The sequence below is a fragment of the Dissoconium aciculare genome, assembly GCF_010015565.1.
Source record: "Dissoconium aciculare CBS 342.82 unplaced genomic scaffold K489scaffold_3, whole genome shotgun sequence".
NCBI lineage: Eukaryota > Fungi > Ascomycota > Dothideomycetes > Mycosphaerellales > Dissoconiaceae > Dissoconium > Dissoconium aciculare.
Genome location: NW_022984953.1, coordinates 577,258 through 599,609, shown reverse-complemented (window position 1 = coordinate 599,609; position 22,352 = coordinate 577,258). Strand labels below are relative to the sequence as shown.

The 22,352-nt window shown below is 55.9% G+C and overlaps 11 protein-coding genes across 11 annotated transcripts; 4 read left to right on the top strand and 7 right to left on the bottom strand.

Moving 5' to 3' along the window:
- Positions 1–13: 13 nt before the first annotated feature.
- On the bottom strand, positions 14–434 carry K489DRAFT_377536 (uncharacterized protein; the record flags this gene model as incomplete). Its single annotated transcript, XM_033604175.1, has 1 exon — positions 14–434. A coding segment is annotated over one exon (326 nt), but the record flags the coding sequence as incomplete, so codon positions are not given.
- Positions 435–1,464: 1,030 nt separating this feature from the next.
- Positions 1,465–4,789, top strand: K489DRAFT_421199 (AAA-domain-containing protein; the record flags this gene model as incomplete). Its single annotated transcript, XM_033608225.1, has 4 exons — positions 1,465–1,554; positions 1,641–2,565; positions 2,911–3,990; positions 4,098–4,789. 4 exons carry the CDS (start codon positions 1,465–1,467, stop codon positions 4,316–4,318), a joined length of 2,316 nt encoding a protein of 771 aa, XP_033462038.1. The 3' UTR covers positions 4,319–4,789.
- A 730-nt stretch (positions 4,790–5,519) lies between these two features.
- On the bottom strand, positions 5,520–6,154 carry K489DRAFT_146384 (uncharacterized protein). The gene has a single exon (XM_033599187.1). It carries the CDS (start codon positions 6,053–6,055, stop codon positions 5,630–5,632), a length of 426 nt encoding a protein of 141 aa, XP_033462037.1. The 5' UTR covers positions 6,056–6,154; the 3' UTR covers positions 5,520–5,629.
- Positions 6,155–6,598: 444 nt separating this feature from the next.
- K489DRAFT_407714 (uncharacterized protein) lies at positions 6,599–6,898 on the top strand (the record flags this gene model as incomplete). The annotated part of the gene is made up of 2 exons (XM_033607399.1): positions 6,599–6,670; positions 6,728–6,898. 2 exons carry the CDS (start codon positions 6,599–6,601, stop codon positions 6,896–6,898), a joined length of 243 nt encoding a protein of 80 aa, XP_033462036.1.
- A 1,000-nt stretch (positions 6,899–7,898) lies between these two features.
- K489DRAFT_368210 (uncharacterized protein) lies at positions 7,899–9,152 on the bottom strand (the record flags this gene model as incomplete). The annotated part of the gene is made up of 1 exon (XM_033602934.1): positions 7,899–9,152. One exon carries the CDS (start codon positions 9,150–9,152, stop codon positions 7,899–7,901), a length of 1,254 nt encoding a protein of 417 aa, XP_033462035.1.
- A 1,785-nt stretch (positions 9,153–10,937) lies between these two features.
- K489DRAFT_146374 (uncharacterized protein) lies at positions 10,938–12,307 on the bottom strand. Its single transcript, XM_033599186.1, has 3 exons — positions 12,269–12,307; positions 12,099–12,209; positions 10,938–12,040 (listed from the first exon to the last, which is right to left on the bottom strand). Exon 3 carries the CDS (start codon positions 11,915–11,917, stop codon positions 11,087–11,089), a length of 831 nt encoding a protein of 276 aa, XP_033462034.1. The 5' UTR covers positions 11,918–12,040; positions 12,099–12,209; positions 12,269–12,307; the 3' UTR covers positions 10,938–11,086.
- Positions 12,308–12,872: 565 nt separating this feature from the next.
- Positions 12,873–13,318, bottom strand: K489DRAFT_407711 (uncharacterized protein; the record flags this gene model as incomplete). The annotated part of the gene is made up of 2 exons (XM_033607398.1): positions 12,873–13,183; positions 13,255–13,318. The coding sequence occupies 2 exons, from the start codon at positions 13,316–13,318 to the stop codon at positions 12,873–12,875; spliced, it is 375 nt and encodes a 124-aa protein (XP_033462033.1).
- Positions 13,319–13,769: 451 nt separating this feature from the next.
- Positions 13,770–15,413, bottom strand: K489DRAFT_315317 (uncharacterized protein; the record flags this gene model as incomplete). The annotated part of the gene is made up of 2 exons (XM_033601079.1): positions 13,770–14,224; positions 14,288–15,413. 2 exons carry the CDS (start codon positions 15,411–15,413, stop codon positions 13,770–13,772), a joined length of 1,581 nt encoding a protein of 526 aa, XP_033462032.1.
- Positions 15,414–16,954: 1,541 nt separating this feature from the next.
- K489DRAFT_421186 (uncharacterized protein) lies at positions 16,955–17,675 on the top strand (the record flags this gene model as incomplete). The annotated part of the gene is made up of 2 exons (XM_033608224.1): positions 16,955–17,194; positions 17,457–17,675. 2 exons carry the CDS (start codon positions 16,955–16,957, stop codon positions 17,673–17,675), a joined length of 459 nt encoding a protein of 152 aa, XP_033462031.1.
- A 197-nt stretch (positions 17,676–17,872) lies between these two features.
- Positions 17,873–19,080, bottom strand: K489DRAFT_146296 (uncharacterized protein). Its single transcript, XM_033599185.1, has one exon. It carries the CDS (start codon positions 18,811–18,813, stop codon positions 18,070–18,072), a length of 744 nt encoding a protein of 247 aa, XP_033462030.1. The 5' UTR covers positions 18,814–19,080; the 3' UTR covers positions 17,873–18,069.
- A 636-nt stretch (positions 19,081–19,716) lies between these two features.
- K489DRAFT_313752 (putative phosphatidylinositol transporter protein) lies at positions 19,717–21,120 on the top strand (the record flags this gene model as incomplete). The annotated part of the gene is made up of 1 exon (XM_033600963.1): positions 19,717–21,120. One exon carries the CDS (start codon positions 19,717–19,719, stop codon positions 21,118–21,120), a length of 1,404 nt encoding a protein of 467 aa, XP_033462029.1.
- Positions 21,121–22,352: the final 1,232 nt, after the last annotated feature.

The following is a 22,352-nucleotide window of genomic DNA, read 5'->3' as shown; positions in this document are numbered from 1 at the left end:
TGTCTCGCGTTTGTTTCACGTACAGTAAGTACCTTGAAGGGCAGCATATATCATTTATATATATATATATATAAATATACCTGGATCTTATCAATGATGGCGACCGTGTCACGTCGCAGGGAACCCTCTTGGATTCATTGGTGATGCCGTGGATGAATTGCAGTGTGATGATAATAATAGTAATGATAATGAAATGTCCCTGTTGCTGCTGTGCGTCCAGGACTTCATGTGGCGCGCGGCCTGCAGTGGCTGAGAGGAGGAGGAGGAGGAGGAGGAGGAGGAGGAGTCGGAGGTGGATGACGATGAAGTACTGGACCTCACTGATGACAATAAACCTTGGAATAAAATATACTGTACAAGCCGAGCCACAGTGGCTTGCGTGGTTTTACCCAGCAGCAGCAGCAGCAGCAGCAGCAGCAGCAGCGGCATCATCAACATCATCATCACCTGAGGCAGAGAATCAATCCCATCCCATCCATTTCGCAGTCTTGTCACCAGGTATCGTGAGCTTGTCTCGGCAGAGAGAATTGGCTGGCACGGCTGGTGTGGTGTCAAATAATAATGCTGGACTGGTAACAAGCACGGACTTCTCTCTCACAATGGATTCTGTCATGATGAAAGTTCAATCCGGGGCACTTGAGCAACAGTGTGTGGGACCCGCCATACGTCACCGAACCTGGCTCATGCGCACTTCTTGGAGAAGCTTGGATAACCTTGAATACCTTGAATACCGTGAATACCCAATCAGTCAGTCCACACGCCCATCATCATTCCCTGACTTTGCTCGGGGCGGAGGGAGAGAGAGAGGCAGAGAGGGAGAGGCAGAGAGGCAGAGAGGGAGAGAGAAGGGAGAGGGATATGTATATATTATATAGCACACATTGATTTAGAGAGAAGAAAGGGCATCACATCCGCATGGTGATATTCTGTACAGTACAGTCCCTACACCACGACACCTGCATTGCACACTCGAATAATAATAATAATAAGAAGAAGAAGAAATCAAACCGCGGGCGTATCACTCAATAGGTTCCAAACATCATCAATATACATACACTTCCACTTCCACTTCCGCTACCACCATCACTTCCGCTACCACCACCACCGCCATCACCACCGCCGCCGACCGCATCATTTTTCCCTTTTGAGGCCCGACGATCAATCAGCCTGCTAAAACTGCTACTACCACCACCACTACCATCACTACCGCTCTACCACCACCGCTACCACCACACTAATCACTCGAGACACTACTACATTTCTCCTTCCACTCCTCCTCCTCCTCCTCCAGTCGTCCTCCACATCATCTTCTCTGATCACCCACTCTCACCACCACCGCCACCTTCTTTCCTGGAATCCCACCTGCTGTTCAGTCGTCACATCCACCCACCACTCGCTCCCTCATCCGCCAGGGCGACCTCGCCTGCTCCGGATTCATCCGACACCGCAGGGCATGCGATCAAAATGATGCGCAAATCGCCCTCCGCTTCCATGCAAAAGACCTACGACGAATGCTACCTGATCTGCTCCACCGCGATCTATTTCGAGGGCCAGGTGAGTAGCGAAACGGATGACCCCCGCGCCCTCCCCAGTTTCGATCGAAGCGGACATGACGTACTGACCCCATCCTCGCTCCCAAGAACAACGAAGCCGAAGCGTTGCGCGCCTGGCGGAATGCCCTCGATCAGATCTACTACCACAATGCCTACAAACTACCGGCCTCATGGGTGCCCCGATCCGAGACCGAAAAGGCCCTGCATGACTCGCTGCGCGCCATGGAGCTCCAATGCAAGGAACGCGTGGAGCTGTTAGACGCGCTCCAGAAGAGTCGCGAAGAGGCGGACGAGGCGAAATATGGCAACGGGGACGACGCGTCGATCAGTACGGGCTCGGCGGGATCGTTGACTTCCGGTCAGGCGCGACCGGCCGCGGCATCGACATGGTTCAAACAAAACACCGCCCCGCCCGCCAGCTACCCGGATCTGTCGCGGCCGGTCGCCACACCCGAGCGTCGACCGGTACAATCTTCCAAACGACCGTCGTTCATGCGCAAGGCGAGCTCGGAGAAATCGACCCCGCGAGCGCACACCCTCAACGCCGCCGGGTCGCCGACGCCGCAGCTGACACCCCCGACGGAGGCCGCCAACGCCGCCCAAGGTCGGACGCCCAGCCCGGAGAAGAAGATCGGAGGCATGTTGAGGACGCTGCGCTCCCAGCCGAAGGATCGCTCCTCGGCCAAGATGCCGAGCACTCTGCGCAGCCAACCGGCGGCCGCGAAGGCTGCGACTCAGGTGTGGAACGGACATGCGGCTCCCCCGGCGCAGCAGAACGGTGGGTCCACATCGGCGGCCGCCCACCCGTCCGCCCCCGTGCAGCCGAAATGGGACCCGTACACCAGATCTCTCGTCGAGCGACCGGCTCCTGCGCGGGACTCGGTGATGCAGCAACAGCCTGCTCCTCGGTATGGCCCTCAGGGCTCCTTCATCCGGCCGCCCAGCCCTTCGGATTACCTGCAACGGCACAGCGTCAGCGCGGTCGATGACTGGAGCCAGCCGCGGTCCCCCCGTGTGCCATACCCGGAAGATCACGCCCAGAACCACTACGGCCGACAAGACTATCAACTCCGCCACGGATCGAGCGGGCCGGGGCAGCATCAGATGACGGCGCCGCCGCCACCACCGCATCGGCAACCTCAACCGCAAGCGCCTCCCGTCCAGGAACAGGTCCGGCCTCCGCCATCGATCTCGCAGGTGGGGCCCAGTTCGATCTCGTACATGAAGGAATATCCCAACCATCCCCCGAAGCCGAAGGCCCAGCCTCCCGCGCCCGCCCCTCCGCCTCAGACCCGAGCCCCCGAGACGAACGGATCATCACGCCCCGCGCCCGCCCAGGTCAAGTCCGCGCCCCCAGCCATCCCGCGGAAGGGCGTCAGCAGGGCCGACAAGATTGCCAATATCCTCAACTCGACCGCGGAACGGCAGCGCTTGGATAACACCAACTCGGCGCTTTCCAGCAAGCTGAGCTATGACCCCAAGACCACCGGGAGCAACGTTCTGGACAGCCGGGCCCCGGCCGGCAACGCCGTGCACCGCGCGAAATCGGTCAAAGACAAGATCGAGTCGAGAGCCGTCCCTGCTCAAGCGATCCCTCCGCCCATCGCCGAGGTCGAGTCCGGCGGTGGCGACAACGCCACGGCAGCCCCATCCGCCGAACCGACCGTCAAATCCGCCTGGGATGCCCGCGTGCAGGAGATCATGAAGGACCTGCCGTCGGGCGTCGACGAGAACGCCGCGAAGCAGATCTTCACCGAGATCGTCATCCAGGGCGACGAGGTCCACTGGGACGACGTCGCCGGCCTGGAGGCCGCCAAGTCCGCGCTGAAGGAGACCGTCGTCTACCCGTTCCTGCGCCCGGACCTCTTCATGGGCCTCCGCGAGCCCGCCCGGGGCATGCTCCTCTTCGGCCCGCCCGGCACGGGGAAGACGATGCTCGCGCGCGCCGTCGCGACGGAGAGCCGGAGCACCTTCTTCGCCATCTCCGCCAGCAGCCTGACGAGCAAGTTCCTCGGCGACAGCGAGAAGCTCGTCCGCGCGCTCTTCGCCCTCGCGAAGCGCCTCGCCCCGACCATCATCTTCGTCGACGAGATCGACTCGCTGCTGTCCGCGCGCGGCGGCAGCTCCGAGCACGAGGCCTCGCGCCGCATCAAGACCGAGTTCCTCATCCAGTGGTCCGACCTCCAGCGCGCCGCCGCCGGCCGGGACGTCGCCGGCTCCGGCCCCGACGGCGGCGACGCCACCCGCGTCCTCGTCCTGGCCGCGACCAACCTCCCCTGGGCCATCGACGAGGCCGCGCGGCGCCGCTTCGTCCGCCGCCAGTACATCCCGCTCCCGGAGGACCACGTGCGGGAGAAGCAGCTGCGCACGCTCCTCGCGGCCCAGAAACACTCGCTGCGCGACCGCGATCTGAAGGTCCTGGTCGGCGTCACGGACGGTACGTACACCGGTTTTTGTTTTCCCCCGTCTTCTTCTTTTCCTTCTCTCTCCCACCCCGTCTATCTCAATCGTTTCGTACTGACCGCGGTATCCCCCGTTCCCCAGGCTACTCCGGCTCCGACATCACCGCCCTGGCCAAAGACGCCGCCATGGGCCCCCTCCGCTCCCTCGGCGAACAGCTCCTGCACATGGCCCCCGATGACATCCGCCCCATCGACATGCGCGACTTCGAGGCCAGCCTGGTCAACATCCGCCCCAGCGTGAGCAAGCAGGGCCTCCAGGCCTTCGAGGATTGGGCGAGGGAGTTCGGCGAGAGGGGTGGATGAGGGGGGGGAAGAATATCAGGCCATAGTGTGGACTCATCGCATCACTTCTCGATCATGGGGAGGGATGCGCCCTTTCGACCTCGCCGTCACCCCCGGAATGGAAAACCCGAAACGGACGGATCGGAACGCCGACGCGGCACCGGAGGGAGGGGAGGCATCGTATCTTCAGGGACGACGGGAGAGGGAAAAGAAAACGGAGAAAAGAAACAAACATCCTTGCTCTTGTTTGTTTCCCTCGGGAAAACCTCCCCTTCCTACCAACCGAAACGGCTCCCTCGAGCAGATTCACATACAATCAATAAGTCAATCAAATCAATCACACACACGTGAAAAGATGATCCCACCCCCAAAACAGTGTAATGACCATCCATTCCTCATTCCTCCACACACATGAAGCCACCCCCACTCTGGGGCAGCAGTCCCCGTCATCTCCTTTTCTTCCCCCCCCATTTTCGTCGGTCGTATTAAAGTAGTGAGAAAACGCAGGAGTCAGTGAAGCTTGTTTCTACTGCGCTGAAATAGGATCGAAGGAGTGTCGGCGACAACATTCGCTCCAAATGCGTCAAGCATGACCTCATAGACCCACTATTTGTTGGCATATCCAAGATGCGACTTTGGTATAAGACCATGGCTTCTATATCTCGAGAGCCTCTCTCCGAACGGTCGCTTCCACCTTTCGCGCTCGGCAATCACTCCTTTACTGGCAAAGCCGTCCACGCCTCGAGGAAATGGCACCACCTTTCCCAGATTGGCGAAGGTCTTCTGACCGTCGACAAATTCTTTGGCGGAAGTCGAAGTCCACATCCCCTGATACGCCGCAGCAAACATCTCGTCCTCCTCGTTTTCAACCATTCCCACGCCAGGACGATTGCGGCCCGTGCGAATCAAGACGCGTGCATTCAATCGTGAATCTCTTACCCTCAGACCGAGCCATCGTGGCGCTCAACAGACGAGTCGATCACAATTCCCGCCTTGGGCATGGCTATCTTCTCTTTCGTCCTCGCTCTGAGGAGGAGCTACGCCAAGGCGTCATGCCCCGTATCGCGCTGGGAAGTCGCTCGAACGATCACGCTGGGCATTGTGGTGGATGACAACGAGGACGTTGTCTTTTTCCCCATGATTTTCTTTCCACATGGCAGCTGTCATGGAACAACCGCATTCTGCAATACCACCTGTATTTGGTGGCGGCTCATACTCTGATTTCCCTTCCACTCGCTCTCGTGTGTGATTCGCCATGATTGTACTACGAGTAGCCTGGCATGCTCGAACACCCATTTGATGTGTCGATCCTCTCAATCGCATTGAATCGAATCAAATCAGGTGTGACGTTCCAACGGTTTCCGGGTGTGACACCCTGTGGCCCGACCACTGGACTCCGTGCGGCATGACTTCTGTTTCTTTCAACACCCTGCGATATCCACCGGTGAGATTCATGCCTGGTGTCACCGGCATCGCTGACACATCGTTCTCGCAACTTCCATACGTGACCTCACCACATCGAAGGGAGATCCGTTGAGCGAGCGTTTCACCACCATGCGCACTGCGTCGATCCTCGCGGCATTGAACCGCGATATCAGATGTACTGTATGCGTGTGTACTGATTTGGGAGGTGTGATGCCCGCGCGTGAATATTGTGAGATCGAAATGCCTCGTCACAATCATAAGCCGGCGAGGACTGGCCGCGTTGACTGGGCGCAGACCAAGCAAGCGTTGACAGATGGTTGGTGATCGACGCATCCCCAGGACAGCAATGACCTTTGCTCAATGGCCGATAGAAGGATCGTGGTACAGTGCAACAAGGGTGCCGATGTCGGTCACGAAGTTTGCTGGTATGATCCCGAGAGCGTCATAGCCGTGTTCTCGATGTCAAAATTGCCCGTGAAACACATTCCAAGCCAAACGCCCAACACAGTCAACCACATCGAAGATCATCATCACAAGCATGCAACGAAGCCTTCGTGGATGACTCCACGCATGATCTTGAAACAGCTGCCTGGAGACTTCGTTGGGGTTCTCTTTGTCGCTGTCATCAATTGACTCATCCGCCGCTGCACGTGAAAGTCATTCGGGCACTGTGTCACATCGTGAAGGTCATCAGCCATGGCTTCGGCACGGATGCTGGCAGCGATCATGCTGGGCATATAGTCTCCGATCTTCTCATCATCGCTCCGGTTTCTTTTCTTCCATCTTCTCCTCATCTGACGAAAGCAATCAAGCAATTCCGTCAATCAGAATCACAACACCACAGACGAATTCAACCAACCCGACAAGATCTCAATCATGTCTTCCAGCAAGTCCCAATCTAGCAACCAAATGAGCAAGGCCGATGCCGAGCGCATTCAATCCGCTACTGTAAGTTGATTCTGACTTGCCTCCGGGGCCTCTACTTGACAATTAACGCAACAACAGGCCAAGTCCGGAGGCGACATGTCTTCTGGTGGCTTCCCGGCTCGCGCTCAGAGTGCCGCTGATCGTAACGCCAACGCCGCGAACATGAGCGGTGATATGGGCGGCAAAATGGGCAGCGACATGGGTGGCAAGATGGGCGGCGATATGAGCAGCGGCAGCAAGAAGGACTAAGCGAGTCCCCAATCCCCTCAACGCCGTCCCGTCATGACATCGATCAATCAAGTCAACACCATTGGGTCCTGGGTGGTGCGCGAGGCTGGTGGCAGACAGACGGAGGATGAATGAAGGAAACAATAGCTAGTACAGATTGAGCATCATTGAGCCCAATCAAATCGCTGCCAACTTCTTGTGAAATTTTTCCATTTCTTGCTGCTGTTGCGAATGTCGTGAATGTCTTAGTACTAGTAATGTGTATCCTCAAGCAGCGACTGATGTCGAAAACGGGTGGGACCTTTGGGCGCACGACCTTTGCTGACCTCAACGTCCCCTTATGTCGGGAGTAGTAGTGCAGAATGACGAGAGGGCGTCACTCTTGTGGCCTGCAGAGTACAATGCAATGATTGAAGTGCATGGTTTCATGGTGACCACGTTGGGACCGGGTGTCATGCTGCTGACGATGGAGTCGGAAGCAGCGGATTTGTCAGTATCCGCCATGATTTTGACGACGCTGCTTCTGCTGGAAAACGATACGTTCAGCCTCAAGGTCGGTGAAGTAGTATCAGAGCTGCTGCGAGGTCGAGCCTTGAGATGTAGATGCCGAGTATGAGCCTGGAATCGATCTGGCAATGCGTGAAGTGTGTTAAGTCCTGATTGATCGGCGGAGCAAGCCCACCCCGGACGTCAAAATCAACGATCTCTCTTCTCATTCGCCGAGCTAATCTCGACTTCGCGCGACCACAATGCTTGGGCCTTGACAGAAAGCATACCAGCACGGTATGAGATTGACATGGGACTAATATGAAAACACTACTATCACGAGATCAAGAAGGAAACGAGTGGCATGTCACTAACGGTTGATTTTTCGATCTTCATCATTTCATTTTTGATAATTATTTACAAACATGGCGTCATGGGCAAACTTTTCTTTTTGGCACAGTGCCTGCGTCATCCATCGCTACTCGTTTTCATAAGATTCATGGATCTTGGTGGATCAGACTTCGTGGTGGCTAACCTAAGCGGTGCCGGCGGGGAGGGTGGCGTTGGTGGGGGCAACGGTGGACACGGTGATGGCAGCGAGGCGGAGGTCGGCAACGGGGACACACTGGACGTCGAACTCGAAGAGGACGGCGCCGGTGGCGTTGCGGAGCTGGGTGTGGGCGGTGGCGTTGCCGACACTGAGGTAGATCGGAGTACCGGCGACACCAGCGGTGACAGGTCCAACGGAGATGGTGCCGGTGGCAGGGATCGGGATGACCAAATCCTTGGTGGTGTCAACGTTGCGGACATCGACAACGGAAACGAGCGGGGGGTTCTTGACAACGTCGACGATGGCCGGCGAGGCGTTGGTCACGCGGACTTGAACGCTGGTGGCGTTGGTGTTGAAGGTGGCGACGCTGGGGAAACCAAGCTTGGAGAGCGCAATCAGGTTGGCGGGGATGCGGAGGAAAGAGCCACCCTGAGTGAGGGAGAAGCTGGCGCCGTTGCGGACATAGGTGGGGATGCGGCCACCGAGAGTCAAATCAAGCTGCTGTTGACCAAGCGCTCCGAGAGTGCAGTTGTAGGGGAATCGGAAGTAGCCGAACTCAGTGCTTGAGGGGATGGTAGGGAAGTTGGGGATGTATCCGTTCTTGGGGCGGGGGTTGTAGGAAGTGGCGTTGTTGATGTTGACGGCGTCAAGGTTGACAACGATGAGGTTGGTCTTGACGTTCTGGACACCGCAGGTGACGACGATGTTGGTGGAGACAGCGGCACCGCTGGCATCCTTCAGGGCCAAGTTGATGTTGACGTTGCCGAGCGAGGTGCGGGCAACGGCGCCTGTGCCCATGGTGAAAGGACCAATGTCGGCAAGAGTGCCATTGCCGCTGGGGAAGCGGAGGGTGGTGCTACCGCTGGCGGGGAAGGTGACGGGCACGGTTCCCGAGAACGCCGTGACGGACGCAGGGGTGGCACCGGTGGCATTGATTTTGATGTTGGTGGAGGCCTGGGCCGAAACAGCTCCTCGGTTGCGGGCAATCTGGACGACGTTCGGAGGGATGGTGATGAGACCGGTGGCATCAGTGATGTAGAACTGAGCGCCAGCCTTGGCGTAGGCCGGAGCCTCACCAGAGATAACCGCATCGAAGGTCTGGCTGCCGCCGAGAAGTTGGCAAGTGACGGGGAGACGGAGACGGCCAATGACGGCGCCCTTAGCGACCGGAGGAGCGTTGTTCTGGGCAGCGGCCAAGGTCGCAAGACCGGCGAGGAGGAAAGTAGTGACGGGGGCCATATTGAAGTCTGATCGTGACTGTAAGGAGATGTGTCGAAGGTGGATGGTGAATCGAGTAATGGCAGGCGACCAAGGGCCTTTTGAATCATCGCGAGAGTGCCATCTGTCTGGCCGATGTGGTGCTTCGAGACCTTCTCTCCAAAGGCCGAGGCGTGCGATGGTGTGTATTCTGCGCTAGTCTAGAAGGCGTGCCCGAACATTCGAGACATTGACCCAGTCTAGCCGCAAAGACGATCAAAACCTTGTGCCGAACGATGCATACTCGTGGTACACGTGCAGCACTACGGGCGCGCTACAGCCAGGTACTCCGCAGTGGCCTTAGAGAGTGCAAGCAGACTTCTGTACCTGCGATCATCGCTCTGCAGCCGTTCTGGTTGGTCTGGAATATCTCGTCTTGGGAATTTCAAGACGACTTCAGAGGTGTAGCTTCGGCCAGATCGGTATTTCCCGTGCTGTGCTGCTCTCTCATGCTGCCCATTGCGTGACGCAGTTTTGCAAAACATCGGGTATCCTCATTTCGACCCCTGTGACCTCGAGCGCTCAACACATGTGTTGTGGAAGGTTATTGTGGGGAAGAAAAGGAGGTGTCATGCACCTCCGCAAAATACTCAAAGCCAATGCGGGTCCGTGGCGTACCTGAAAGCCCCCGCAGACTTGGCCCCAGAGATTCCAGATTCCAAGTTGATTGTGGTCTAAGCCCTTTGGCAACGACAGAACCATGCTGATCCGGGTCATGAGTTGGATGCTGCAGTACAGTAGTCTAGTCCATCTTCGTTGTACATGTTACTATCGTGGAAGCGTCCTATTGAAGCTGTAGCACGCCGCGTGCCTGGGCGATTTCCCCGCCCTGAGACGTGACCGATGATCTTGTACCGAGGGATGGGATCGCCCGTCAAGCATTGAAGCTAAGCCCCTCTGCCTGTGCTTGTTCCTGAATCCTGCTGATTATGGTTAATCCAATACAACAGAAAGGACTGTTTGACATTGGTCCGGTGTGAAATCTTGTCGATCGATTACGATGACGGGTATAGCTGCTGAGTGTCGAACCGTAGAGCAGTCTGAATCTTGTCTTGTCCCAAAACTTAAAGGACTACCATCACTAGAGCGGTCTCTCGCTGCTTCTGTCTGGTGTTAGCTGTTTTCCTTTTTTTCGACGGAGTTGAAATGGTAGGACAATTGTTCCGCGCTTCGTGCAGCCATCGTGGTAGCTTGCAGCCGACAGGTGGTTCGACGTTGCCAAGCTACGAATTCGCTCAGGTACAGAGTTTTCCGAGGTCGCGAAGATAGCTGTTCGGGGCGAAAGTCCATGAATTTTCAACGGTCTAGGGCGGGGGCCATTAGCACGTGGCGCACGCTAAATACTCACGATGGTCACTCCGCTACGGGTTGCTCGGACGTCGCTTGCACGCTGTACCTGTGCAACGCAGTCTACGACGCATCAAGCGCATCGAAGAAAACAATCATCAAGTTCGAAAGATACTCCACATCGTGTAGTGCTCGAGCAACCTCCGCAATGGCGCTTTTGTGTGGGTCCTCCGCAGATAGTTGAAGGCGTCGGACTTGGCATCCGTGACAGACTCCCAGCTACTGGCCGCGTGAGCAAAGCGTGGCGACCGGAGCCCGTGGGCATAGGTTGACGCCCTCCAAAGATGCTATGATGTTTTGACTATTTTCCAGCCATCGTAGAGTTTCTATTTTCCTCGTGTGGGCGCTATGGCTGGGTCTATGCACTCATCCACCGGAGGCTTGCTCTAGTCCGGGAAGTGACATCTCAAGGTCTGCTCTCTGCCCTGAGCTGGCGTGATGGCTTTCATAGCTGCGGTATTGGGCCACAAGCGCTTGTGGCTGACACGAGAAGAGTGACATCTTCGGCAATATCGGCCTGAGTTTCATGGAGATAACAGTAATATGTATGATGGACTGAGATCGTGCCCTTAATGTACTTGCTCCTCGTCCGGCTCCGCTTTCCTACCAATCTCCAGCTCGTCGAAACCGGTCCAAGTTAGTGGACATGGTGTCGCACGAGGACGAACTTTGCGGCCAGTAAACTTCACATTGTCCCAGCCGAGCGAAGCTGCAGACAATGTTCCATCAAACGTTTGACATGCGTTGTTGGAGAAGATGATGTAGCCACGGTCGCTCTCCAACGCTCTTGAAGCTGTGCTGCTTGTACCCTGTACATCTGACTCTACATGTGCCTTGTACTTCAGCCAAAACTTCGGATTCCGAAAGCTGTTCTTCTCGAATGCTCTGGCTCGCCTGTTGATGCGTTCGTCTGCGAGCTCGATTTCGTTGCTTTGACGATCAGCTTCATCGCCGTCTTCGGACGCATCTGAGCCAGAATTTGGCGATCCGGCCTCGGCACTGTGACTTTCATCATTCTCTCCTGAGTCGTCGGAGTCTTCGGCCTGGTCCTCTAGGTCTTCTATAATGCTCGCTAAGCCCTGCCGGCTTCCCGCTAGTATGCATATTCCATGCAATTTGTTGGCAATCATGAAACTGCCCAGGAAGCCATCCTCGCCGGGCGTCAATTCGTGGATCTCGAGCCATGATGAATCGCTATCATCCTGCTTCTCGCTGCTTTTCTTTGCCTTCGAAGCGATCTCGACTTCATAATGACCGAGGGCCCGCATTGGATCAAAGACTGCAGGGCTTGATCCCCCGCCGCCTTTACCGTGTTTACCCCTTGCGCGTGACGAGCGACCATGAGGTATCCTTCGAGATTGGAGCGCGGCCCCAATCGCATCGTCGTCACCAGCATCCATGACAGCTTCTCGATGGGTGAGGAGCTATCTAGCGAGAATCACCTGATGCCGAGTGCAATCTCCGAGATGATCTTGTCACGGCGAAGAGGAGTTTAATGGTGAAGCAGAATCGAAAGCAGATGCCTCTGGTTTGTTGGTGATGTCATCGCCGACGGTAAGCTCTCATATTGCACGCACATACAAGCATATTTGAGAAACGAGCAACACAAGAGACCATATTCGCGTGTTTATTCGGCGCACGAGAATAGTGTGCACTACTTGTACGATCGATGTTTTAGGATTCACCAGACGACTGGAGATGTGAAAGTCAGATCGAGAAGACCACTTGGGCAGGTAGGCGAAACAACGCACCTGCGTCTTCCGCAACCCTAATATTTCCATAATTGGAACCTTGGAATCCGTGGACCTTGGAACCTCCAGCTTGGAACAGTAGTCGTTTCGTGTCTTGGCACGGAGGTATAAAGACGAGACTGAATCTAATTTGCATGTTGAAAACATGTCGTAATCCGAGACTAAGTTGCATCCTCCGTGCGAGCACGTACTGTAGCCTTGAGAACGAGTTCGTCGTTTGCGTGCCATTTGCGGAAGCCAGACGTAACACCCTCACTCCATCTACATATCCACATTTCCCCCCAAGCGGTGCAGCAATGTGTGGAGCACATATATGTGTGTCCACGAGGTACTACCAGCCACCATGCGCGATATGACAGTGTGTAGCAATGGTGACATGCGCCCCCTAACTTCGGCCTACGGCCTCATAATGAGAGCCACTGCCTGGACCTCATTCGAGGCGTTCTTGAAATCCGGCACCGGACTAAGAGGCCTCCGTAGCAGTGAAATGCCTGCAGATGATCGTGGCAGGCTCGAGATACGATACATGTTTGGTGGCGGGTTGACAGATAGCAGAGACTGTGATGCCTGGGTTTTGTCTCCTCCGCCATCATCTCGCTTGGTCTCAAGTCTCTGCGCCTGCTCGTCCGATCCTCACGCGATCCGACTTTGCAAAGCACGCCGTTCCCTTCTGCAAGGAGTCGACCAGGAGCTCGACGCTTCGATCATTGAAGTCACTCGCTGTGCGGAGCTTGTCAAGGTCGTCGGCAAACTCCTGCGTGGTTTGCCGAAGGTAGAATGCAGCAAATTTCTGCTCGGCAGTGACTTCTTCGGCTTGAGTAAGAGCGATTGGTTGAGCTCCCTTGCCCTGAGAGGATTTTGGCAAAATACTCTCTTCTTGCTCGTCTTGGATCTGGGAAGGATGATCTGGAGTGTCTGTATAACGTGGTGGTTTTTGTGAGTATGTGACTGCTTGACCACCATGCACTTGATGCGGAGAGCAATACCTAAAGTTTGCGATTTTCGCTTGCTTGGGCGCTTGCTCTTCTTGTCCTTGTTCTCTATCGCCATGTTCGTGACTGTAACGGCAATATCACGGAGGATTTGAGATCGCTGGGAATATTTTCAAGAAAATTCGGTCAATTGATATAAATTTCACCTGCGCAACGCTGAAGTCACACGGGCCGCGCTGGATTTATTTCGCACTCCACCAGTGACTTCACGCGATCATTGACACACAGACGCATGTTTGAACACCGACATCAAGCAAACCTGGCACTCGTACTTCTGCTCCAAATCCGTCAACAAACCTACATTAATGCTGCTGTCCTATTCCATTCCATTTCGCTCATTATCCATCCAAACGTAATCTTCCTATCGGTAATCAAAGGGTATCTGTTCTCTTCATCCATCACAAGTTCCATCAATCATCTGCTTCGCGGCATTCGTACTGTTTCTCGATCTCCATTGGGCACTCGAATCCTGTTACCTCTGCAACTCCCGCTGCTTTATACTCCATCGCTCAGAGCTTACCGCCCTCCTTTCGAACCGCCCAGCCCTTGATGGCAAAGACGATGACTTCCCACGCCAAGAGGATACCTGTCACGCCCATGGTGATGGTGAAGACGGTCATCGCATCGAGACCACTCGATTCGATCGACCAGACACTATCTGACGCGCTGTTCATGAAGATCAATCCTCCGGAAGTCAAACACCATGCCGCGACAATCTCGCTCGGCGGTCGACCGGCGAAATGGGAAGTGGGAGGTTTGAGGTACATGCTGACATATGTGACACCTCTGGCCATGGCAAATGCCGAAAAGAGCCCGCCCCATTGTGAGTGTAACATTGTGCTGACCATGCTCGCCTGGTGATGCGACGACATCATCATGCCTAATAACATGATTGTCAACGCTGGCATGGGGTTCATCGAGACGCGGTAAGAGTGAGGCTGCTCCCATTGCTCCCGCTCGGCGCCTCGCTGGGTATTTGAAATGGTATCAAATCGAGAGGAGCCAGCTTCATCAGCCGATCTCTCACTCCGGTCTTTTTGATGGAAGACAGTTGCGCTCATCAACTCCTTAGCCCATGAGGATTCGATCATCATCCCGAACAAGCCACCACCGAAGAACAAAACCGTGATGCTGACATGCTCCAATTGCTGCGGCGACCAACTCGAATCGTCGCTCCCAAGTCGCTCGAGGAAGACATTGCTGACGCCATACAGCCAAATGACGAACGACTCGACGAACTCGGCCGAAGGAATTCGCGCCTTCCATTTCGCCACTGCGGGATGGCTTGGTCTCAGATTCCACGCCCATCCGAACTCGGCAAAGGCTCCCATCCATCTTCCAAGAGTCAGAAGCCCGTAGAAGAAGAAAATAGCGCCCTTGATATAGTGGGCCAGCCCGGATAAGACCTGGAGGTCCCGGAAAATGCCACCGTAGACGACGAAGCCAGTGGCGATGGCTGTGAAGCCCAGCAAGAGCATGGTCTTCTCCAGAATGACTTGAACCGTCCTCGCAATCGTTGTAAGACGCTGAGTAGACTTTCGCAAAAGACCCGAGTCGCTGACCTGTGCACGGCCGAGACCCAGAAACCCGCGCGTCTCGGGCGCAGCGTATTTCTCCTCATCATCAAGGTCCACATCTTCGGCGAGTGGGTACAACGGAGAGGTCTGCTCTTTCTTCTGAAGAATGGAATCTTGCGAGTTCTGCCGGGAATTGCCCAAGCCCGAGTCTCGCGACATGCGTGTCGGCGAGACATCGTCGTTGTATTGCGAGAAGTATCCATGCTGCGCCGCGTTCGATGCAGGCGCCTCTCTTCCCATTTGCGTGGGACTATGCTCTTTCCCCGCGCGCGCACCCAACGCCGTGTACACCGACATGACCGTCCAAGCCACCGTGAACCAAGTCAACACCCAGCCGAGCGGGTGGTGGGCATTGCCCTCGTAAAGATCCGGCGTAGCGTGATTGAAGACGAAACCGGTGAGCACACCCAATCCGTTGATCGTGTGAAATAACCCTTGAGCAGGGAGATGCCACCGCGAGCGAGCGATGCTCAGCATGATCGCCAAAGGCATCACGAACGCCCACGCGAGGATCATGAGGGTTGAATGAGCGACCATCCAGGTACTGTAGCCTCCGTGCTGGAAATAGCTCTGCATCGTACGCGACTTCATCCATGGGTCGTTGGGGTCGAGCGCGGGTGGCTCCTCTGCGGCGCCGTGGCTGGACATGTCCATGCCCGTGTCTGAAGCACCACCATGGCTGTGTTGTGCTTCGATCAGTGGCAGTGCGAGAGCAACGATCAGCACTGCCGAACTTAGCAGCGACGAGCTGTTGAGCCGCATTTTTCAGCTACTTGCTTCGCCAGTTGCGTGCTGGTCTCCGGAGTCGTACTGGATTGTTCTTGTCGTTGTCGTTGTCGTTGGCGATTGTGATACGGTGGGAGTTCAGCTCCAGATTGTAGGCTTCGCCGAGCAGAACTATTGTAGTGACAACGAAATAGCGATCAAGTCACACACGACGTGGAGTCCGCGATGTGTTGGTCATCTACTAGCTATGCGGATTCCTTCCACAAGTATGCGAGATTAGAGTAAGACAGGAAAGTGATGACAAGCACACGAAACCGAGATTGTTGAAGCAATGGCCTTAACATCATTTCGAGCTATGGGGGGTGGGCTGGGTAATATGTAACCATCGTCGGCCGTCCGACACTATCTCCGATGATGAGAGCAGCGGTTCGTCCCAAGAGCGTGACTTTGTGCTGACGTGTGAGGCAGAGTCACTCAAGCTCCGATTGGATCGTTCGCGGTGGTCAACACACATTCTTGGAACCTGCTGACAACGAGGGATGGGTCAAGTGAAGGTGGAGGGCATCGGTCTCACATTGTCTGTCGTCCGCCGAGGGCGGAAAGGCGCGGGAGATTCTTCGCAAAGGGCCTGTGCATCTTCGCCAACAACACCATGGATGGAATGCATTAATGAAGCTATAATTGTAGATTTCCCTGATCGGGAAAAGGCGCGAAGGAAGTGGTTTCCCACAAGCGAATTTCTCTCGCGACGATCGGCTCGTGATCAGGAAATCGTCAGGATGCGATGGTGCAAACAACTTGACCATCCCACTCATGCGGCGATCTAATTGGTGCGCATGAATCCGCTTTGGGTCAGCTTATGCTTTGCTACGATAGTCCGAGCAGCAGAGAGGTCGAAGCTATACTCGCTATGGATAGTGCCAGTTCATTAAACACCGGCGGTCTGCGTAGAAAGAGGGAAAAAATATGACCGCTTAGAAATGCATGTTTCCGCCAACTTCCGAAAGGCAGCACCGCACGATCTCCTCGCCTAATACATATCCCAACGATCGAGATGGTGGTCGCGCACTGTTGCCCTTGCACATCCCGGACTGAATCGTAGGGACGACATGTGCTGAGACATAATTATGCTCACCTCCAAGGCTTCGTGCATGTGTGTCCCATTACGAGCTTAAGAAAGGTTCAGAGCTCACGACCGACGTGTGTCGTATCGGCATGTGCTCCGCACCACCACGGAATTTGAGGCGTCATCAGCACAGACTGGCGGTGGAAGGAGGAGATGATGTCCGACAATCCCGCGTCGGAAGGACTTGTGCACATCAGCATAAAGTCCGGGCACTCGCAGACATTCACTCTGTGTCGCCAGGGCGAGTCGATCTATGCAACACGACATGCGTGACTGTTTATCAAACCCATCGTGGGATTTCGTAGGTCCTCTGTCCACAACAGAAACGCGCTATGAAACTGTTGGAAAAGTATCCAAGTTTTCAAGTACAAGTCCAGGCGAGCGTGCCCGTGAACCACATGATGATGATGATGATGATGATGATGATGATGATGATGATGATGATGATGATGATGATGATGATGATGATGATGATCACCAGCCACTTTCCTGGTTGATAGGCATTGTGTGTGCACTGTAGATCCGGTCTGCCGACGCCCAAGAGCTACTGGCAGTGCCGGACTGACACACGGGGAACAGCCAGAGAAGTATCCGATCATGACACCATCTCGCGCAGTGAGCTCCGCCAGCTTCCTGCACTAAACTGGGGGACATGACTGTAGCCCAGATGCACTCCCAGCCACCGTGCACAACGACGAGTACCGGACGACGCAGTGAGCCGCAGATCCTCCTCACCTCTACTGTAAACATCTCCATACTCAATGGAGCCCACAGACAAAGGCCAAGCCGTCGCTTCGAAGCCTGAAAGCCTTGGCCCAGTGGTCATTCACTTGTGGAAGAAGACATCGGAGAGAGACAATTCTGGGCTTGACTGGAAGGTATTGCTTGTGGCCAAGAGAAACTCCTGGTGTCTAGAGAAGACTGCAACGCGCACTGATCAGCTCACGTTGCAGGCGCACATCCATCCAGCTGCGATCCTTCAGTGACACATCAGTCGGGAGGAAGCATTATTTCGCTCCTCACTAGAACTCCCTCTCAGCTAATAAAAGACGGAAGCCTCCTCCACTTGTGATGTGCTGTGGCTCGATGTAGGTGCTTGAGCAAATTTGGCAATCTTGAACACCGTCCGCTCTGTGATGATCTTGCTACGTAGACGCCGCCTTCTCACACCAGCACAGTGCTGATTGGGTTTGCCGCAGACCTCTCAAGGGCTATTCGTGAGTCTGACATGGATTACAGAAGGATGATAATCATACCCACACCGCACGTGAGAGTGAGACGCCTTCAGTTGCACATCGCCCCATCTGCAAGGTACTGCTGCTATCCGTCTCTTTCAATCCTGCAAATGGTATCTATTATGCTACTCAATGGATGATCATTTCACCGCACACCTCTACCTCGAGGGATTCCTCGTCCTATCCTACTCCCCGTATTCGACGCACCGCCTCGTCCACTTGGTCCACCTCGTCCGATCCCACTGCCACCCGTGCCTGTTCCCACTCCTCCCCTCCCTCTTCCACCCGTAGCCGCAGGACCACCACGTGAACCTCTCGCTCGGGGCGTCGCCGAAGACCCCGGGACCGAGCTGTATTTGCTCGCCTTGACATTCGTCGGCGGAGGATTGTCCACAAAGCTGGTGTCCGTCGTGAGGAACGTCGCCTCCGTATCGGGGATGTGCGTCCCGCCCGTGTGGCTCTGGAACATGGAGGACTGCTCGCCGGCGTAGGCCCCCTCGCGCTGTCGCGAGAAGGACTGCGGGATCGGCGCTTCCGGGAAATCTACGCAGAAGGCGCTCATGTTCAGACCGTAGAGGAACCCGCCGAAATTCTCGTTGAATCGGCCTAGGGACTCGTGGAGCAGGGAGAGATGCATGAAGTTGGCTTCGAGGTCGGCCATGCCGTCGCTGAGTTCGCTGAAGGCATGTTCGAGGGCATTGAGAGGGTGGTCGTGAGTTCCTGCGGCAGCGCCGTCGGTGGGTGTGGTTTGGGATGCGCGTAGACTCGTTCGTGATGGCGGTCGAAGGGGAGTCGTCGGGCGAGATGGCAATGCGCCGGAGCGTGAGCGTGAGAGGGAGCGGTTGCGCGTCGATCCTGAAAGATCAATCGGTGTAGTTGCCGTCGCCATCACCTCGATTCGTGCAATCCGGAATGGCTTTGATGAGATGCTGTGGCTTCCCTCGCGAAAGGTTTGCGAATTGTCCCTCGGTGTCCATTGTTGAACGCGGGGCCTGGTATCATCACAAATTATGTGCCCGCCCTACATGCACACGCGTTTCGCACGCGCCGTGGGTCGACACCCGCAGTACCACTACGTCTATGGCTTTCTTTGCGACATTCAAACCACGGTCGGAATGTAGATCAATTATCTACACGAACCGAAGTAGCAGAGACCCTGCTTAACGTAATTGATATATCCTCAAGTCCGTATACAGTCGTCGTGGTGAAAACGAATCGCATGTTTATTACCATAAATTATATTCAATACCACAAGGACAAATAAACTGTCGGAGGAGCTCGGCTTGCATGCTGGAAATTCCACCAGGATACGCCGAGAAACATCGTCATCCTGTTGCAGCATCGGCGGGCATGAGCTCATCATAGAGGATTATTTTTTGATGGACGACAGCCGGACGCATTGTCTCCGATTATGATGATCACCAAGCGACCTCTTCCCGTCGCATCACTGCATCGCGAACTCCATCGAGCAATTTCCTTGCCGAACTCGCACTTGCCTGCCCGCTTTTTTAATCCACGGCTGTGTCGTCACCGGATCTGCACAACTCCGCTTCGCCAGTTCGTCAAGACCTCGGACTCGTTTGTCCACGGCGCGAATTCCTCGAAACCAATCGCCTCCTCTTATAAGACAAAACCGCGATTCTATGCTCAACGAAGTGCGGTAGATCCTGTCGCATTAGTCACCGCCGCTGTCATCTCGGTTGCAGTCGCATATCTCGCAACAAGACTATACCAACCAACTTCGGTACAAGATTCGGCGCAGGAAGATTGCATTGTGCAATTCGCCGACGATATGGACGCTCCCACCGCTCCCGGCCGACCGGGCAATCTGACGGCCGAGCAGGAGGCAAAGTTAAAAGAAATGTGGGCGCAATTGCTCGACATCTTCGGCGTTCTACCCGAGACCGTGCGAAGGGCTCGAGCGAATACCTTGTCGTCAATAAACGAGGGCGAGGAGAAGAAAAAGAAGAAGAGTCGGTTCGGCCTGTTCGGATCCAAGAGCAAAGATGCAGAGGATGAGGACAAGCATGGTCAGACGAAAGAGTTCGAGGCCGCGCTCGCATCCGACAACCCAGCCGAACTTCGCGCGGCGTTCTGGGATCTCGTCAAGCATGACAACCCCGATGCCATCGTGCTCCGGTACCTCCGCGCGCGCAAATGGGATGTCCCGAACGCAATGGTCATGCTGGTATCAACAATCCACTGGACCCTCGGCGTCGACCCCTACAAGAGCATCGTCGCCAAGGGCGAAGGCGACGCCCAGCTCCAAGCCCACCCCAACAACACCGACGCCAAAGCCCGAAAGGCCGGGCAAGAATTCCTCGACATCGCCGAGGCCGGCAAATCGTTCATCCACGGCCACGACATCGCCGGCCGACCCGTCGTCTACATCCGCGTGCGCCTGCACCGATCCGGCCAGCAGGAGGACGCCACCATGGAGCGGTTCACCATCTACACGATCGAGACCACCCGGCTCTTCCTGACGCCCAGCATCGACACGGCGACGATCGTCTTCGACATGCAGGACTTCTCGCTCGCGAACATGGACTACGCGCCGGTGAAGTTCATGATCAAGTGCTTCGAGGCCAACTACCCGGAGTCGCTCGGCTCCGTCGTCGTCTACAAGTCGCCCTGGATCTTCCAGGGCGTGTGGAAGGTGATCCGCGGCTGGCTGGACCCGGTCGTGGCCAGCAAGATCCACTTCGAGAACGACGTGGCGGGGCTGGAGAAGTTCATCGGCCCGCCCGAGCGCATCATGAAGGAGCTCGGCGGCCGCGAGGACTACGCCTACGCCTACGTCGACCCGGCGCCCGGCGAGAACGCGCTCATGCAGAACGCCGCCGAGCGCGACGCCCTCCGCGCGGAACGCCGCGCGATCGAGGCCAGATACGAGGCGGAGACGGCGACGTGGGCGGCGACCCCTGCTGCGACGACCACGCCGGCCGCAGGAGGAGGAGCGGGAGAGAACCCGGCCCGTTCGCAGCTCGCGGCGGAACTGACGCGGAATTACTGGAAGTTGGACCCGTACATCCGCGCGCGGACGCTGTACGACCGCATCGGCGTCCTGCAGCCCGGCGGGAAATTCGAGCATTACCCCAACCAGGCTGCTGCTGCTGCTGCCGATGCTGCTGTGGCTCCTCCCTCCGCGGCGGCGGCGACGACGACGACAACAACGACGCCGACGACAACGGCATGACGGGGATGGGTCTCCCTGGATTCCGTGCGAGCAAATTAAAATAAATGAATAAATAAATGAATGAATAAATCGTTCCGTCCAAAACCCGAGATCTTGGGGGAGATGATGATGAAGACGATGATGGCGAGAGAGAGGGAGAAGGGATCGCGATGTCGGATCGATCGGGTGGGGACTCCCCCCTCGGCAATTAATTGACGATTGGTATCACCCCTCGAGCCGGCCTGTTGTTCCACCGCTTAGAGGAAAAAACGAGAAAGATACCCATCCACCCATGAAAATATGGCCTTTTGGTGATTCGACAGGTTTCCTTTTTTGGCAAGTCTAGCGGCTCGTCGTTTGGAAGAAGTGGGATCATTTGTGTGTGTGTGTGTGTGTGTGTGTGTCCTGAACTTGTGGATAAAGGGATGATCCTGTGTGTTGTTGTGTGTGGAGAGAGACTCACGGCGATCCGGTTGATGGAACAGAAAGGGGATGATTTATGTATCGTAAGTATGTATAGTTCTCCGCTGAAAAGACCGATTGACACGAGATCCAAGACAAAAAAAAGATGTAACCACACACACAAACACAAACACAGACACAGACACGTAAAAAACGGAAAATGGCAGACACACGCGCGCACACAAAAATAGGAAATACCATCATCTCTTCATCGCCCCATAAGACCCCCTTGCAAATAGTTTCGGATTTTCCTCTTCCACCAAAATCTCTCTCTCATCGCGTCGTCAAAAAGTTAATTTCCCCCGCGGATCTACGGCTTCTTGGGGTATTCTCCCGGGACGTGCAGCTTGCTGATGCTCATGTCCGTGTTGTGCCTGACGACCGACGGGAAGAAGGCCCCGGTTTCCCGGGCGCCCTTGGCCTCCAGGCCGCCGAGGGGAGAAGACGAGGGGGCGGCTGATGGCGTGGACTCTGCGGCAGGCTCGGGGACAGGTGCGGCAGGCTCAGACACCTCCTTGGTGGTAGGGATGGGAGCAGCGACGACGGTGGAAGATGTCGCGGGGGCGGGGATGACGGTGCTGTCGAGGTTGGATGGGGCGGGCTCCGAGACGACGGGGGATGCGGAGGTCGTTGCGGGCGGCGCAGAGGGGGTGGTCTTGGGCTCTTCGATCTTGGTCTTGGGCTCGGGTTTGCTCGCGCTGGCGGCGAGGGCACCGACACCAGCGCCGGCGACGGCACCGGCGACGAGAGGAGCGCTGCTGGACTCGTCGTCGGCGATCGCCCGAGCGGTC